The following is a 16,339-nucleotide window of genomic DNA, read 5'->3' as shown; positions in this document are numbered from 1 at the left end:
TTATTTTGATTAGTCAAATGAGTTAACAATTCATTAAATATAAAACAATTACCATATTCCCCAGCTCATAAGACTCCATTTTTTTAATTCCAAAATTAGTCCTAAAATTTAATACCTAGCATTAAGTATTTTTTCTTAATCAGGCATAGAAAATGGTTTCCTAGATAACAAATTCCGATACTTTCACTGTTTTGAATCATAGTAAGCAACTGAGTTTTAATATTTTGTTTGAAGTGCTTCCAAAAAATTCCCAAATATTCATAAATTTATACAATCTAGTGCATGTAGTTTCATCTCACATGTGGAGCTGAACGCATAACTTGATACGCATTGGCCTTACAGGGATGCCATTGCTCTGCTAATATGTATATGCATTCTTTCTCCCAAGAAACTCAGAGTCTACAGGCATTCAAACTTAAATATTATGATAGTGTTGTTAAGGCCTATAAAATGATGGCTTTTAATACAAATTCCAATAATATCAATTAGTAAATCCAAATATGAGAAGAGAACATAGGTGCTCCTTAATGGTCAAAGCTTTCAATAAAATTGCCACTCAAATATCACAGAAAGGCTATATCGCCCTGACTCTTGAGCCATACTGACGGGAAGAATGAAACAGCCATTGATTTCTAGTGTTTGTGATTGAAAAAGGCCAGGAGGAAAGTTGAAATAGAGACGTTATGTCTTATCTAAATGTGAAATTACAATGTGCTTCATAAAATAGATGATGACATCGGGTCAGAGAACAACCCCAGAGATCATAACTGCATAAATGATTAAGTAGCTCTGTTGACAATTTCCAGGATTCTACAGTGAATAAACAATACAAGAGTAGCTACTAATTTTTTTATGCAACAATTCAATTTTCTTCACTAAGTGTTATCATCAAAATAATTTGATCCTTTTCTGTCTTATCCAATTATTTTTCATGAATTCTCACCTGAAAAAAACCAGGGTGCGTCTTATGTGCTGGTATATATCTTATGGGCTGGGAAATAAGATATGCTAACTATTCACTGCCTCTTTATTAAGCTACTATACAAATACATTTCATACTGGTTGAAATGGAATGTCATAATCTACATAAGCAATCTAGTTACAAACAAAAAAATTAAGGATATGAAATGAATTTGATTATTTCACGTATATCAGTTAGCATAGGACAAATACTTCATCCACTATTAAATTTGATAAACTTGAAAACAAGAAAAGACTGATTTTATAGCGGTAGACACCATTCTCACAGGCTTGTGACCCATCATGCCTATGCAAGCTAGTCATCATGTCAACATTAATTCAGCGGGGCAGGGACAATATCTTTACAAAAAAATAACTATGCTTAGTTCCAATTAACATTCATTCGACAAATATTTTACACATGCTTGTAATGCAAGTATTGTTAAGGTGAGAAGATATTTTTGAAATTACTGGAAACTTCAGTTTTTTCTTGGAGAAAATGAAATTCCCATACGTTTCCAAGCTATTCCAGACACCATCTTAGCTCTACTCCCTTGTTAAGGTTCCTTTATAAATAAATGAAAAATAGCTTTTGGTCACTTCACTAGTTACAGTCATAGCTTGGATTAAAAAAATTATCTTACCTTCAATTGAGTTTCAGCTGGAGTGTTTGCCAAGAAAGGCGGCTGCCCCACAAGCATTTCATACAGAATTACACCAACACTCCACCAGTCACAGAGTTGTGTGTAGCCTGTTCTTAACAACACTTCCGGTGCAATGTAATTAGGGGTTCCTACTAAAGAATGTGCCAAGCAACGCTGATGTTCTCTCCTTCTGCGCCTTTCTAGTGGTTTCAACTGATGACAGCGACATTCATTACTCCAATCTTCAGAGGGATCCATTGAGTCTTGCCTACCATGTTCTCCTAGGAAACAAGAAAAATGATAACCCTAGAGAGTGCTCACTTAGGCCACTAAGAATTGAAATTTTTTACACAAAAACAACAATGCTTTCGTCATAAGCTATTAACTTCATTCTAAACTGAAGTAGTCTGCAATGACGGAAAAATATTTGTTTGCTGCCAAATAAAATGAGCTCATTGAAAAATTTGCTTTCTAGATAATTCCAGTTTTTTTGAAAAGGGATGAGGATAATTAAATATAAAGTGCCACTAAATTATTTAAAGATCTCCTTACAATGCTTAACGGAGTACAAAAGACCAAATCACAGAACTATTACAGAAAATAGGTGTATGGAAGGGATAAGGCAGCATATTGGAAACCTGAATTTCACTTGCCCTGTATAATCCTGGGTACTATATGGAGGATGAGAATAGGCAATTAAGTAAGACTGTTGCCTGTTATCACCATTGTTGAGTAATTAGGTGGTATTGACACAAAGTAATATGCATATGGAGGCAATGGTGAGAGGTGCATGGGTGGAGTTAATGAATGAAAGTAGGCAGGAGTCTAATTGAGTTAGTTACAAAAATGCATGAATGCACTTTAATTAGCCAATCGAAAAAGGGATAGCAACCATTACTACATGCAAGTGCAATATCAGCATGAAAAGCATGAGTAGAAAATAAATCATAGCAAAATGAAAGTAATGTAGTAATCAGTTCACGCTGTTAACAAAGATAAATTAGATAATTTCTTAGAGCAATAGCTCACTATCCCTTTTTCTTACAACTGCAGTCATTTCTGGTGAAAATACGGTAATACGTAAGTAAATCCTCAATTATAATTCTTTTCAGTTATAATAAAATAAGCATGAGATTTTTTTATTGTAATTACACAATTGTGAACTCCTTATGAAGTCTAATCGGATATCACGTAAAATTACACATTGTATTTGGGAAACCTTAGGTGAAGATACAGTATTCATATGAAGAAGAGGGGTAACCATTTAACCCATATTTAATTTGAAGATCAACTGCGTAATTTGCTACTCTCCTCAAATAAAAACATGAAATCTTCCACCAAGAGGTCATGACTATGAAAAATGAATTTGATGAAAGGTGGAGATGACAAATGCATTTGCTAAATTAAAACAATATACTTCATAAGACATGTATCATAATGTTCTCTGTATGAACTATGATGCTGTTAGTGCTTTTGTTGCCTGGAAAACATAAATATGGCTAACTAATTTGTACATATATTAAAAATAAGAATGTTGAGGTAATATATTTGGATTGCATTATGTGGATCTATACAGCAACTATAACGAATTTATCAAGGTCTTACAGCACGAATATTTTGAATGAAAAATAATGGTTACTGAAAAATTTTAACCATAGACAATGCCAAGTATTCTTAAAATTCTTTTATGATGATGCCAAGTATTCAACTCCTTCATTAAAAATGAAAACTAAGAGAATCACACAAGCACAGGGGCAGCAAGCAAAAAAGCCTTCAGCAACAAACCTGAATATAAAATGTAGTTCCATGATAACAAAAAAAATTCAAGAGAACAGATACTTAAGGAAAAAACAGTTAATCCAAAACGGACCCATTAATGACCTCAATACTTCATTGACTGGCAAATACTACTTGCATAAATTCAGGATTTAAATTATGTCATTACAGCGAAAACTCAGGAATAATTACATCAATAATCTTACAGGCAAAAATTTACCTCAAGCTGGAAAAAGAAACAAAATCACAAGTAAGGCGAACTTACCATTTCGTTGATAATATTTGGAATTGTGGGTCCACCGAAACCCTGTACAGAGTCCGAAATCTGTAAGTTTTATATGACCATCTCGGTCTATGAGAATATTGTCAGGTTTGATATCTCGATGGATAAATCCCATTTTATGTACACTTTCAACAGCACAAGTCAGTTCAGCTATGTAAAACCTGTAACAAGGAGATGCATATCAAATAAAGGACTTTTATAAAACTAGGAATACACAATAAAACATTTTCCAGTTTTCCGGACAATTAAACTTTTGCAAGACTACCGTAATAGGTATGCTATCTGGAACTTCAGGCAAGGGAAAAATTAAGTCACCAGACTTTTCACAAATGGAATTTTTTAAAAATTTAGCTATTTTTTGGAATAAAATTATTGCTTTGTGTTTCCTAGAGATATTTGAGTAAAATTTTAAATAACTATAAAGTTATTACTTATACACGTCACACTGACATAGCCATAACTTCAAGGAGTAATTGGTGATGAATGCTGTGCATTTTTCTTATGGTGAACGGATACATTTAACTGCATATGTTTCCAACCACCATACACATAATATTGGTAATTAGAAAATTTGTATAGAAAGAGTCGGATAATTCAATTTAACCATCAGGTCACCATTTGTGGTAAGCCTATCAGTTACATTTTACTTAAATAGATAAATGATATAATGATTGTCAATACCCAGTTCACAGATATTCTTTTACAGACAATATGAACACACTAAGAAATGATAAGAATGAAACAGTGGAATATGAACCGGCTTATGAACTTCTAACAGATATTCACAGGGATATCTGTCGATGGGAATCCATCAAGAAGTGTGCCAAAATCAAATTAATTATGAAATATGATCATGCCTTAATAGGAAATCAACTCTTCTAAGTTGGAATTTAAATGACCTAATTTTGACAGGGAAAATATTGTTATTGGTTAGAAAGGAAAAAAATGTCCTTTTTTGACAAAAGATCTTAACTGGAAGAGTTTGTCAGCAGGGTATTTAAAACCCCTTCTCATGGAAAAAGTGTACCACCAAAAAAGAATTAGGTCTTTCAAGGTCATGTGTAAGTCTGTTCCCATGCCAGATCTTCCTTTTTCCCTGTATATTTATTGGGATTCATCCACCTATAGAATTATGTTGGTACGTTTTCTCTCACCATTTCCAAGACTGCTGAAAATTTCTGAATTTAGCCTCACGTCCAAAACCTTTGGATATCCCTATCACAGAATTACAAAAATTCAAATGGGTTATTTCTAAATATACATTACTATAAAATTGACAGCAATGCAAAGGAAAAGTTAAAAATACCATTTTTCTATGGCCTCATGATGTGAAAAAATAAGAACCATACGTAAGAGGAGTGATTGGATTATATTCTTTGACAGTGTTAGAAATATTCTTAGCTATACAGTGATTAGATCACTGCCGCACAGGGATGGAGATATAATACAAAAACTGGTACACAATTCCATGGTAATTCCAACACTACAATTCAGGCAGCATTTGCTGCACCAATATAGGCGATGAAAAATGATAACTTTTAGATTGAAGGTAGTAATGCCTATTAATGCATTAAATTCAATTTTACCTCAGCACGAATTACTACAGGGCAGCAAGATTTTTTGCTTTTTAATCATAATAAATTACCTTGCAAGTGGCTCTTGGAAGATTCCCATCTTGATGAGAAGAGACATGAGGTCTCCACCAGGGATATAGTCCATAACAAAGTACAGGTTATCTTTATCCTGTTAACAAAGAAAATGGAAAAGTAATTTAAAACATGAATGAAAAAAATGGCAAACATTATGGATATTTTTTCTTTCATTGAAAAAGGAAACCATGAAGAAATGATTTTCTACAAGCACTTGAACAAATGTCATCACAGAATGGTTTTAAAACTACAATTTCACTTTAAAATCATTAAAATAACATTGTTTTTATATTAAATACATAATCTATAGCCTTTTAAATGGGTTAGGCCTTAAATATGAAATTGATAGCATTTAAGAAGAAGAAGGTTAGCTTTCATACCAAAAATAATTACTTCTGGTTACATGTACATTAATACACTTCATTAGAGTCACTTAAAATGCATTTGACAGTATAATTCAAGCAAGCACAGTTAGTTAGGAGGGTAATGTGCTCGCTAGCTAAACCAAGGGCCACGGACTTTAATCCCACATTGTTGTTGCGTTCACTCTGGTGGTTCAGCCCTTGGGGGACCTGATGACAAAACAAGAGCTTATCAGGATCCTAATGGGTGCAGGAACCGACAGAGGTGTTAGGGGAGCAAAATAAAAAAATTATATAAATAAATGCATTTATTAACTAATTATACGGCTAATTTCTATGAGTTTTTGAAGTATTCCTTTATAGACCATTATAAATGCTCCATTTTTTATTAGTTCCTTGGGGAAACTTGGGAGGACTGGCGCAACCAATACATATAACCCAAAACATTTTAGTTTTTTCCTTTGGCTAATAACTTTGGTTAAACACTAGTGTGACAAGTGCAGTATCATTTGACAATTGTGTAATAGGTGCATAATTATCACTATAGAATGTCTTCATTAACAATCCATCAATATATTAAATTTAACTTAGGATATCTTACCATATTCACATTTTTTAGAGCACTCTGTCACACATCCAAATGATGAAATAAGGTGCCTTGAAGTGCCTTAAGTTTCTTTTTGAAAAACTTACAAAATATGGTCAAAGAAATAACCATGATCATCAATTATAAGAGTTATAACTGGATTTTTTTTAAATACCTGACTTTGGTTGACCAGAGAATGATGTAAGAGTCAATTCAAAGTGGTAACTTAGAGATGAAAAAAGAAATCCCCTGACCTCTGCTATTCCCAAATAGAGCTATAAGGACGAAAGCAATCTTAAAAACTACACATACAAAATTTGATATTCATTTCTTAAAAGACACCACCAGCTAACAGAGCTTGGATAAAGAAAAACATTTTATTTTACAAAAGAGGCTATTATATGCATATTATGAAATTTAATGCATTAGCTGTGCACCTTTACCAATAGTAGTAACATAATGGGAGCAAAATATATTCATCCAAGTTAACCTTGAGACATTATTGCTTCTATCAACTAGTATGTGATAAGAAAAATTATACTGAAATGCCTAACGAATGATGGTTAATGATTAGCTGACCTTTGAGATATGATGGAAGTCTGATAATTTGTCTCTGAGCAAGCAACCTATTTTTCTTTGTCCTCCCCTTTACTCGAATATGTAAGCCACCATTCATTTCTAGACGTTCCATAATCATTACAAAGAAAAGAATATAGCACGGTGTACACATTTGGTGTGATTTTAACACTTCACATTTAATCATACATTCATTCTATAAAATTTCTATTGAACATAATGAAAAGTAGAATAAAAGGAAAAATTGCCTAAAATTTAACAGATAATAAGTTTGGATTTATGTTAGGAAGAGGAACAAGAGAAGCAATATTATCACTATGACAGATTTTAGAGAGTAGGATAGAGATTAATACAAAAACATATGTGGCCTTTATAGATTTAAAATACGCATTTGACAAAGCTGAATGAAGAATACTATTCCAAATATTGACAAAAAACTAACTTGATCGAAAACATAGAAGAATTGATTTTAAAGTTGTAAAAGACACAAAAAACCAAAATTGATAAAAATGGATGCAGGAAAGTAGCAAAAATAAAAAGAGGCATGAGACAAGGTTGTCCCCGTATCCTCCTAGCTATTTAATTTATTCATCAAGGAAGCAATAACAAAAATGAAAGAATGTACTACAGCAATTGAATTTAATGGAAGGAGAATTCACAGTATCTGCTTTTCTAATTGTAAAGCAATAATTGCATACTCTGAAAAAGAAATGACTATCAGAGGCTAAAAACACTATTAAGAGACCTAGAAGATTTGAAATTGAGAATAAACAAGATGACGCCCAAGATAATGGCAAAAAAAGAGAAAAGAAATTGCTACTAACACATAAAAATGGACAACAATACCTTGGATGAGGTTGAAAATATTTGCAACTATTAAGTACTATTAACAACAAATATACATGTGAGACTGATATTAAGAGAATAATTGCCTGGGAAAAACAAGCACTTCAAAACAAAAAAGAATTTGCCAGTCTATAACCATATAAGCATAGAAACCAGAGAAAAGTTCATCAAAACGTTTGTTTCAAGTGCATTGCTATATGGATGTGAGACATGAACAATCAGGAAAGTGAAAAGAAAAAAGCTGGAGGCAATGGAAATGTGGACATGGAGGAAACTAACCAAAAATTAGCTGGGTACAAAGAAAGAGTAATGAAAATATGTTAGCAGAAGTGAAAGAAAAGAGATCACTATTAAGAACAATAGGACAAAGAAGAGCAAAATTAATTGGATAATTACTAAGGCATAATCAATTCCTTAAGAATATATTTGAAGGAAAACCAAGAGCTGCTTCCTTCAAGAGCATGGAGGATGAGATGGTCTTAAAATCATATGCTAGCCTGTAGGAAGCAGCAGTGAATAGAGGTGCGTCGCTCTTGCGGACAATGCACTGACTTTCGTGTTTGATGATGATATAATCAGAGCCTACTATAATTTAAATGAGCCATTTTTGCACAGCTTTACCCACTGTTTACAGTATGAATTTATCATTAACCTTCCAGCATCCCAAAAAAGCAGTCGCACTTAAATAAAAAAAATTCTCTGGGGAGTACAGCATCTCCTGTTTAATTTACCTGCATTATCTGTTTTTAATTTAATGCAGACCTTGCACTAAATATTTTCATTCCTACCCGGCAAAATGCCAAAACTGAGCATTTCAATGAAATAGAAACTGAATTATTTAGTTTAAGTTAGGTGTTGGTGTTTTTTCTTATATGCACTACAATATTTTGCAAAATTAGAGAAAAATCAGTATATGCCGAGCAAAAGTGCCCATCTTCTAGGCAAGTAGAAAGATCACTTCACATTTAAAAATGTGTGCTACGAGACAGGAGCCAGGGATTTATGCATTTATGAAAACTTTTAATAGCATCTTTCAATGTTTTGCAATTGTGTTTTGCCGCAAAATATTTAAAATATTAATACTGAATCAACAAAAACAACGTCTATTTGCAAAGTTTATTTTATCAACCTTTCAGCTCATATCATTGCTAAAATAATTACCTTTCTTTAGTGCTTGATTGGTTGTGCCTATTGTACTGCCTACTGTGAAATTTTTAGGGCCTAAATTTGTGCTCACATTGAATGCTTCTTAAGTGTTGACATTTTCAATAATTTTTTAGGTAGGTAATTTGATACATTTAACTTCAAAAGCTGTATAAAAATATCTAGTTTTACGGATTTCAAGGCTGCTCTTTAATATTATCCTTTAAGCAGTTAACCTTACAGGATTCTACATTGGTTTTATGAGGTAATCTACCATTTAAGGTAGGCCTTGGAAGGGCAGAACGACCAAATAAATATTTTGCTTCTCCTAACAACACACATTCCTACATCCTTCTGTACTACAGGCCCCTCTTCATCTCATTATACTTCCTTCATCCCATCTAACATCCCTATCCTATTCCTGCCCTTTCCTTGTTTGCCTAACATTCTCCCCTCTATCACACTGTTCAACATCTCACTGCCGATCAATATCTGCATTGGTATTAGGTAGAAAATTGAGTGCTTTGTTGAATAATTCTAACAAAAGAATAAAGCTAGGAAAAGCATTTTGACATCCTTCATCTAAACACTTGATAAATATCTACTCTATCAGTAACTCTGAACCAATATATTATTCTCATTTTGGCAGGCTTCAGACACATAATACGCAGTTGATATAAAATCAGAAATAATACAAGCTGTGTGATTCAAATATTGAAGAATGGTCACAATGCAAATTAGAAATTAACCTAATACAGAAGAGGAATATTAAACTGGATATTCATGATGAATTAATGCAATTAGAACTTTGCAAAAGTTATTGAGGAGAGACGCCACTAAATCAAAATGTATACAAGATGAAATTTATACTCATGAGTAAAGATTACATTAATTTGAAAAACGAATATAAAATAACTAAACATATATTTCATTACAATTAAATGGGATAGGAATCATACACCCTAGAGTAATTTCCATATCAGAAATTGAAATAATAAAAGGGCTATCATATAAAAAAGTGATTCTCATGAAGAACTTAGGGGCAAGCAGAAGAAATACTGGGATGATTTCATTCAACAGTACATTGACCATTTACCTTTCTCCTTGTCTGGAAAACAATTACCACCAAGATAATTTTCTAACTATTGGACATTGATCAAAGTACTAAGGATATTGGCAAGCATATTTACAAAAGAATGTAGAAGAAAATGATGAGTAAGTGCATGAAGAATAGCTTCATTAAGGTAAGGCAGAGGCATCAGAAGAATATTCTAAATTTAAATGCTAAGTTTCAATGCTGCCAAATTTGAGTAGGCATTGTGGTTTTAACTGGAACGAATGGTGAATTTTGATTGAACATGAAGAAGTGAGGAGATGCAAAGATTACTTGAAGAACCTTGCCATAGAAGAGAATACAAATAAACTGATGAGGAAGATTGATGAAGACAAAGAAAATGTTATAATAAGATCATAATTAAATGCAGCATTAAGAATCTGAATATAAACTAAGCTCATGAAATTGATTGTACGAGTAATACTTTCAAGCCCATTAAAACACTGTAGACTAGACATTGAAAAAGCTGTAAAATTCAGGTAAGAAGAAAATACTGATGGACTACTAGAGGAACCTTAAGTGATTCCTGAAGAGGGTCGACAATTTGGAAAAAAAAATTTGAACCGTATGCCTGAATGGCACATGAATTGAAGATGCTACAACTAGTTTGCACTTAGGAAAAATAAGGGGACAAGGGAAGGTACACTGGACCTTAAACTACTTCTATAAAAGAAAATGTATAAGGACCAATACACATTCATTGAAATTGTGGACCTAGAAAACCATAGGATGAAAGAATCCAGAAGAAAATACTAATTCTAAATGGCATAGAAGTTTTTTATAATACTAGCCAAATGACCCACTGCTGGACAAGATTGCTTTCATGAAATCAGGTCCCAAAGGGGACCAATGAAATAAGAAATGAATAGAGAAATTATATGCACTCTTGCCCTTTAGTAATTACAACAAGAAAGCAATGAATGGAATCAAGGGAAATGAAAAGGGAGAGTTTAGAAAAGGAATCAATCAGTCAGATATGTTTTGCTGATGAACTTGCTGTCATGGCTGACAGAGAAGGGTATCTTATGAACGAACTGGTCAACACTGAGCAGCCAAAGAAGAATTACTACGAAAGATTAAAACAAGAGAAGGACTACTGTACATGCCAGGAGAACAGAAGAAAACAAAGATATTAGCGTATGGAATCAAAAGCTGATAGTATAAGGTCATCATTTGAGAAGTAAAATGCACATTGTTGAGAGAAGCAAGAAGAAAAAAGCAGAACAGCCCTGGCAAATAAAGAGCCACTGGAAGAAAAATATACCAGCATTCAGAAAAACAAACATAGATGTAGTATACCCTTAACGACCGGTAAGACATAATAATAAATAGTGAATAAAAATTCCTACATAAAACACACTAAAACAACATAAACTTCTAGAAAATGCCACAGCACTAGGGTACACATACTTATCACTCCACTTTCAGTCAATGAGATCTTGAATGAATTTCCAGCATCTTTTAAAACAAAAGGTTACCACTTATAAACGAATATCAAAGAACTTAATATAGAGGATACATAAATGGAGAACACAAGTAATCTATGCAATTCACTTGCAAGTAATTAGAATTAATAACATAGGGAACGCTGTGGAACTCTGTATTTTACATGTAACTTGACTGAATTTTTAAAATTGATCAAAATTTTATTACAGTTCACACAATTTTACAAGAACCCTGAAACATAATGTAAACTATATCAATTTATAAACTTATTGTTATAGCCAATGATATAAATTAAGATTCATACCTGAAAGGAGTAATATAGTTTGACAACCCATTCATTGTCTGCTTCAGCAAGAATGTCTCGTTCTGCTTTTACATGTGCCACCTGATTCCGCTTCAATACATCTGCTTTACGAAGTGTTTTCATTGCATAAAGATGTTTTGTGTCAATCTTTTTGACCAAAGCTACTTCTCCAAATGCCCCTACTCCAATGGGTTTTATTTTTGTAAACATAGACTTGTCCATTTTCGCTCTTTTCAATCTGATATAATTTGACTCCTTTTGAGAAAGCATCTTCCTCATCTGACACTGGGCTTCTGCACTGAGTCCTATTTTGGCCATTTCAGTCTCCAATTGCATGCGCCTGTACACTCGCTGTTGATGAGATTTCATCAAATTCTCCACATGCTGCTCCATGTAAAATTTAAACGCTTGAGGAGAGTAATTACGCACTTTTGAATCACGCCTTTCCTCCTCCTTCTCCTTGCTCATGCGTTTCCTCTCCGGAATTGGTGACTGGTGATTGATTTTGTATGCCGGGGGATTCGAACCGTTGCCCCCACCACCAGCACCACCTCCTCCACCACTCCCACAGGCACCCGTGAGGTTGTTATTGTGGTGCACATTGTTGTTATTGTTATTATGCTGAGGGTGAGCAGCCACCTTTGTGGAGGGGGGCAGGCTGTGGCCCCCGCGCCCATTCTGCATGCACTCGTGTGGTGGCACTGTCGAGCACATTTGGTTGACTTCATCGGGCGACGGCGGCCTCCTCGAGGCATTGCCGGCCGCCTGAGCCGATGACCTCCCTTCCGGCTGGGGCCCAGGGCTCTCGGAGCGCACCCCACCACAGCTGGAGTCACCGATCACAGGCGAGTACTTTCTTTGGAGGGGCTGGTGGTGGTGATGGGGCAGAGGGTGAGGGTGCATGTGGGGCAGGGGCATGGGGTGTTGGTGGCGACTCCCGCCGCCCGCCGAGCACGCCTGTACCGCGGGCGACGAACGGGGGGCGAGGGCGCTCTCGACCGTGGCCACTTGAGCTGTCGCCTTCTGGGAAGGGCCCTCGTCGCTGGGGGGAGGGGTGGAGGGCACGGCGCGGGCCATGCCGTAGGGCGGCGGAGGCGGCAGGCCGCCGCCCGGCCCGCCCCCACCCGCCACGGCGCCGGCCGGCGAGGCCATGTGGTGATGGAGGTGCGCCGCGGGGGCGGGTGTCACCTGCGTGCCCATCCCTCGCTGCGCGGCGAGCGCCTGCATGGTGCTGGCATAGCTGGGCGGGTCCGTCGTGGGGATAGAGAGCACCGTGGGGCCGGCCGTGGTAACGGGGGACGGGAACTGGGGGGGGACCACGTGTTGTGGCGTCACCGATTGCGACGCCAACGGTTGGACCTGCGACTGAGCCTCTTGCTTCTGTTGTTGCTGCTGCTGTTGTTGCTGCTGCTGCTGCAGAGTGATACTGTAGGGGGGCGGTGCGGGCGGGGGCTGCTTCTGCTGGATCGAGGACGCGTATGAGGGAGGGGGTGGGGGAGCGGACGACCCGGAAATCGGGGCGGCATTTGGGGGGGCTGTGGGGGCTATGGCCGTCTGCAGCACTGGTTTTTGAACTTGCGTACTCTTCACAGACTGCATTATTATCGGTGGCTGTGTTTTCGCCTGTCGAGCCCAACAGGCTTGTAAGGGCGTCGGTCTCGCCACTGACGTGGCGGTGGGGACAGTGGGTGATGCTGGTGATGAACATGGGGAAGACGGTGGGGCGGAAGAGGATGACACCGGAGAGGCAACCCCATGAGCTACACCCGAGTACATAGACGGACTCTTGCGGTAATCTTGAGTCGGACTCTGGCGGCTTTGAAGAGAGGCAGTATATGACGGGGGTGGAGTAGCAAGTTTGGGAGGAGGTACCGGTGGAGCAGAGCTGGAGCCAGTTGGATAAGGGGGAGGGGGCTCGGGTGCCACAGCACCACCCCCACCCGTTGGGTACATGCTGAGGGCCTGCATCTGCTGGCTGAGCTGTTGCTGGGCTTGAGGTCCATTCTGGACAATCATTGGCTGTCGACTTCCTGCACCACCAGACCCAACGCCATTGTTGCCTCCGAGGGTGACAGGACTGGTTCCTCTCTGGGGCGTGGGGCATGGTGGTGCAGGCGACATTCTTTTGAGACGCTGCTGCATGTTGGTGGGCACCTGACTTGGCACATAAGGAAATTGTTGGGCCCTGTACTCCTGGGGGGCCAGATGGGGAGGGGGTGGAGGAGTAGATGGAGGACCTGAAGCTGAGCCGCATCTTGGAGGTGTCGGAGGGGGAGGCTCGGAGAAGTTACTAGGCGAGTACTGCCGGCTGAGCTGAGGGTGGGAATGAGGCAAGGGAGAAACGTCGGATGATTGGGGAGCATAGGCAAGTCGAGGACTGTCAGAGCGAGAGCTGCCAGCACCACTGTCTAATGCTGGACTCCCCCTGTGGAGATCTCGCTCCAAACTAGGCTTTCTAATGAGTTTTGAAGAAAGAGTAGAAAGGCCTGAAGCTGGGACCTTGGATATCCCATTGACTTGTTCACTAGTAGGCTGTTTGATTAGAATATCAAGGCTTGGTTCCAGACGCCCTCCAGTGCCTTTCAAGGCACGTTCCTGAAACGGGATTGAAAAAATTCACTTTAGAAACCAAAGTATGAAAAGATTACATGTTAAAACTACTGTAAAAACAAATGGCACCCCGTTAGGATATAGAAAAATACACATAAAAATAATGAATTATAAACATCAAATGAATAAAAGTAAGAGTTCATAATTTGCCTCAATTATTTTGGGCTCTGATGAAAATGTGTTCTTTCAAGCTCCAGCAAATCACCAAACCAAATTTTGGACTACAAAAAAAACATTAAGAATCATGTCAGACCTTGAGTGAAACCGCTTGGCAATATGCTGCTGATGCTCACATGAGTGAATGCATGTCTCTCATGTACTCACGTTAAGTGCATGACTCCCTTATATGTACTAGCAAATAAGATGCAACAACATCCTACTCTATGCATGCCTAACCTCTTCCAAACACGCACATCCCTTTGCCTATATAGAGGGAAATAAATTTCAAGAACTTTCATCCTTTTAATAACGAGAAGAGCTGGCAAGTCAATCTCGTTGTCATTGGCTATTGTGGTTACCCGAATTCCTTCCGACTCCGAAGCATGAGTTCTTAAAATGTCATAAACGCAGCTGATTGAAAATCGGACAGGTGGGAATCAAAAAAATATTCAGGAGTTCCGAATGTTTATGTAACTTAAAAAGGCGGGAAAATATCAGCATTAAAATTCGTTTAGCGAGAAATTTGAGGAACACGTAATTTTTGTGTTGGTACTCCACATTTCGTGTTAACCGGTTTCCACTCTAATCAGCGATGAGCTAAAGCCTTGTATTTCCGGAAAATTTTCAGTAGTTTCTTTTAATGTATCAACTATGGGACAAATTTTGTCCATGTATGTCAACCGCATATTCTTCTGGTGGAGCGGTGGATATTGTATACAAATCACCTCCACTGGTCGGTCCAGTGGAGGTGATTTGTGAACGCAGATGTAGGAAATATTGCGGAAAATAAAAATCCAACTTTCCATAAGCAAAATAACAAGCAACACAAATAATCATCAATTTCTCTAATGGCTGGTGACCTAACAACCCCCGACACGCACCATCATGTGCGTGACGGCTGGCGCAGTGAAATGTAGATTTAGTTTGTTTTGAATACAGAAAGCTTGGGGTATAAGGTGGCATCGCTAGTAGCATGCTAGGAAAAAGTGCCCAAAACTTGCCAGAGAATGTCGTAACCATCCGCAGGGAATGCTGCACCCAAGGCGGGTATAGCAAAAATTGATAATTATGCATACCATACCATTCATTACTCATACATGTCGAGAAAAATCCTTGGCGGGCCGAGAAGGCCTTGGGTGCATGTGGTCGATAAGACTCTCAAGATAAGTAACATTAAAGGTCTCAGAAACGAAAGACCATACATAACTGCAAATATCATTTATTTTATTTAGTATATTGGAGCAAGCTTGTTACGATATAGTGCCTTCTTCCACCTAACCTCTATATACAACACTGAAGGCAATCACAAACACCCAAGTCCAAGGTAAAGGGAAACACCCAGGCAAAAATCGGACCCGCGGCCTCTGGGTTGGCAGGAGATAACGTTACCCTACCACCACCGGGGCCGGCAGAGACATTTATCACTGCATTAATGTGACAGCGGAGACAAAAGCATACAAAGACAAGGTAACATGAAAAAATTAATAAAAGGGAAAAATCTGCACACTATAACCCCAAATTACGCTATTTTATCGAGGATTTGGTCAATAGATTTTGGATAAAATTCATTTGCACCGGCAAAGGTTTCTCGTTATCTATAAATCGTCTAATGAGATAAAAAAGGAAATATGCCATCAACAATATTAAAAACCCAGGAAATCAATATAAATGTAATTATTTTGTACGATCTACAGTTCGTTTTATTGCATAAAATTAATATTAAACATTAATGTTTCCCTGCGAAATAACAGATATTTTATATTAATAACAAAGGTAATCATATCAGGTAATTTTACCTAAAACGCCATTTTACTTCTGGCTAAATTCAGGTTAATGGCTTGTTTATATTCTTTAAACCCTGAATATCTTGAAAAGACTACC

General features: G+C 37.4%; 1 protein-coding gene across 1 annotated transcript in view; it reads right to left on the bottom strand.

The window, feature by feature from the left end:
• Positions 1–16,339, bottom strand: part of wts (serine/threonine-protein kinase warts) — a 94,446-nt gene that overhangs the window by 4,450 nt on the left and 73,657 nt on the right. Inside the window, exons 3-6 of the mRNA XM_071582920.1 lie at positions 11,690–14,284; positions 5,309–5,406; positions 3,646–3,824; positions 1,605–1,885 (exon numbers count right to left, since the gene is read on the bottom strand). Coding sequence (XP_071439021.1) covers positions 1,605–1,885; positions 3,646–3,824; positions 5,309–5,406; positions 11,690–14,284 — 3,153 coding nt within the window. The remainder of the gene's footprint in view (positions 1–1,604; positions 1,886–3,645; positions 3,825–5,308; positions 5,407–11,689; positions 14,285–16,339) is intronic.

This window comes from Hetaerina americana, unplaced genomic scaffold (genome assembly GCF_022747635.1).
Source record: "Hetaerina americana unplaced genomic scaffold, ioHetAmer1.1.p SCAF_12, whole genome shotgun sequence".
Lineage (NCBI taxonomy): Eukaryota > Metazoa > Arthropoda > Insecta > Odonata > Calopterygidae > Hetaerina > Hetaerina americana.
The sequence above is the reverse complement of the archived record's forward strand: the minus strand, read 5'-3'. Positions and strand labels throughout refer to the sequence as shown.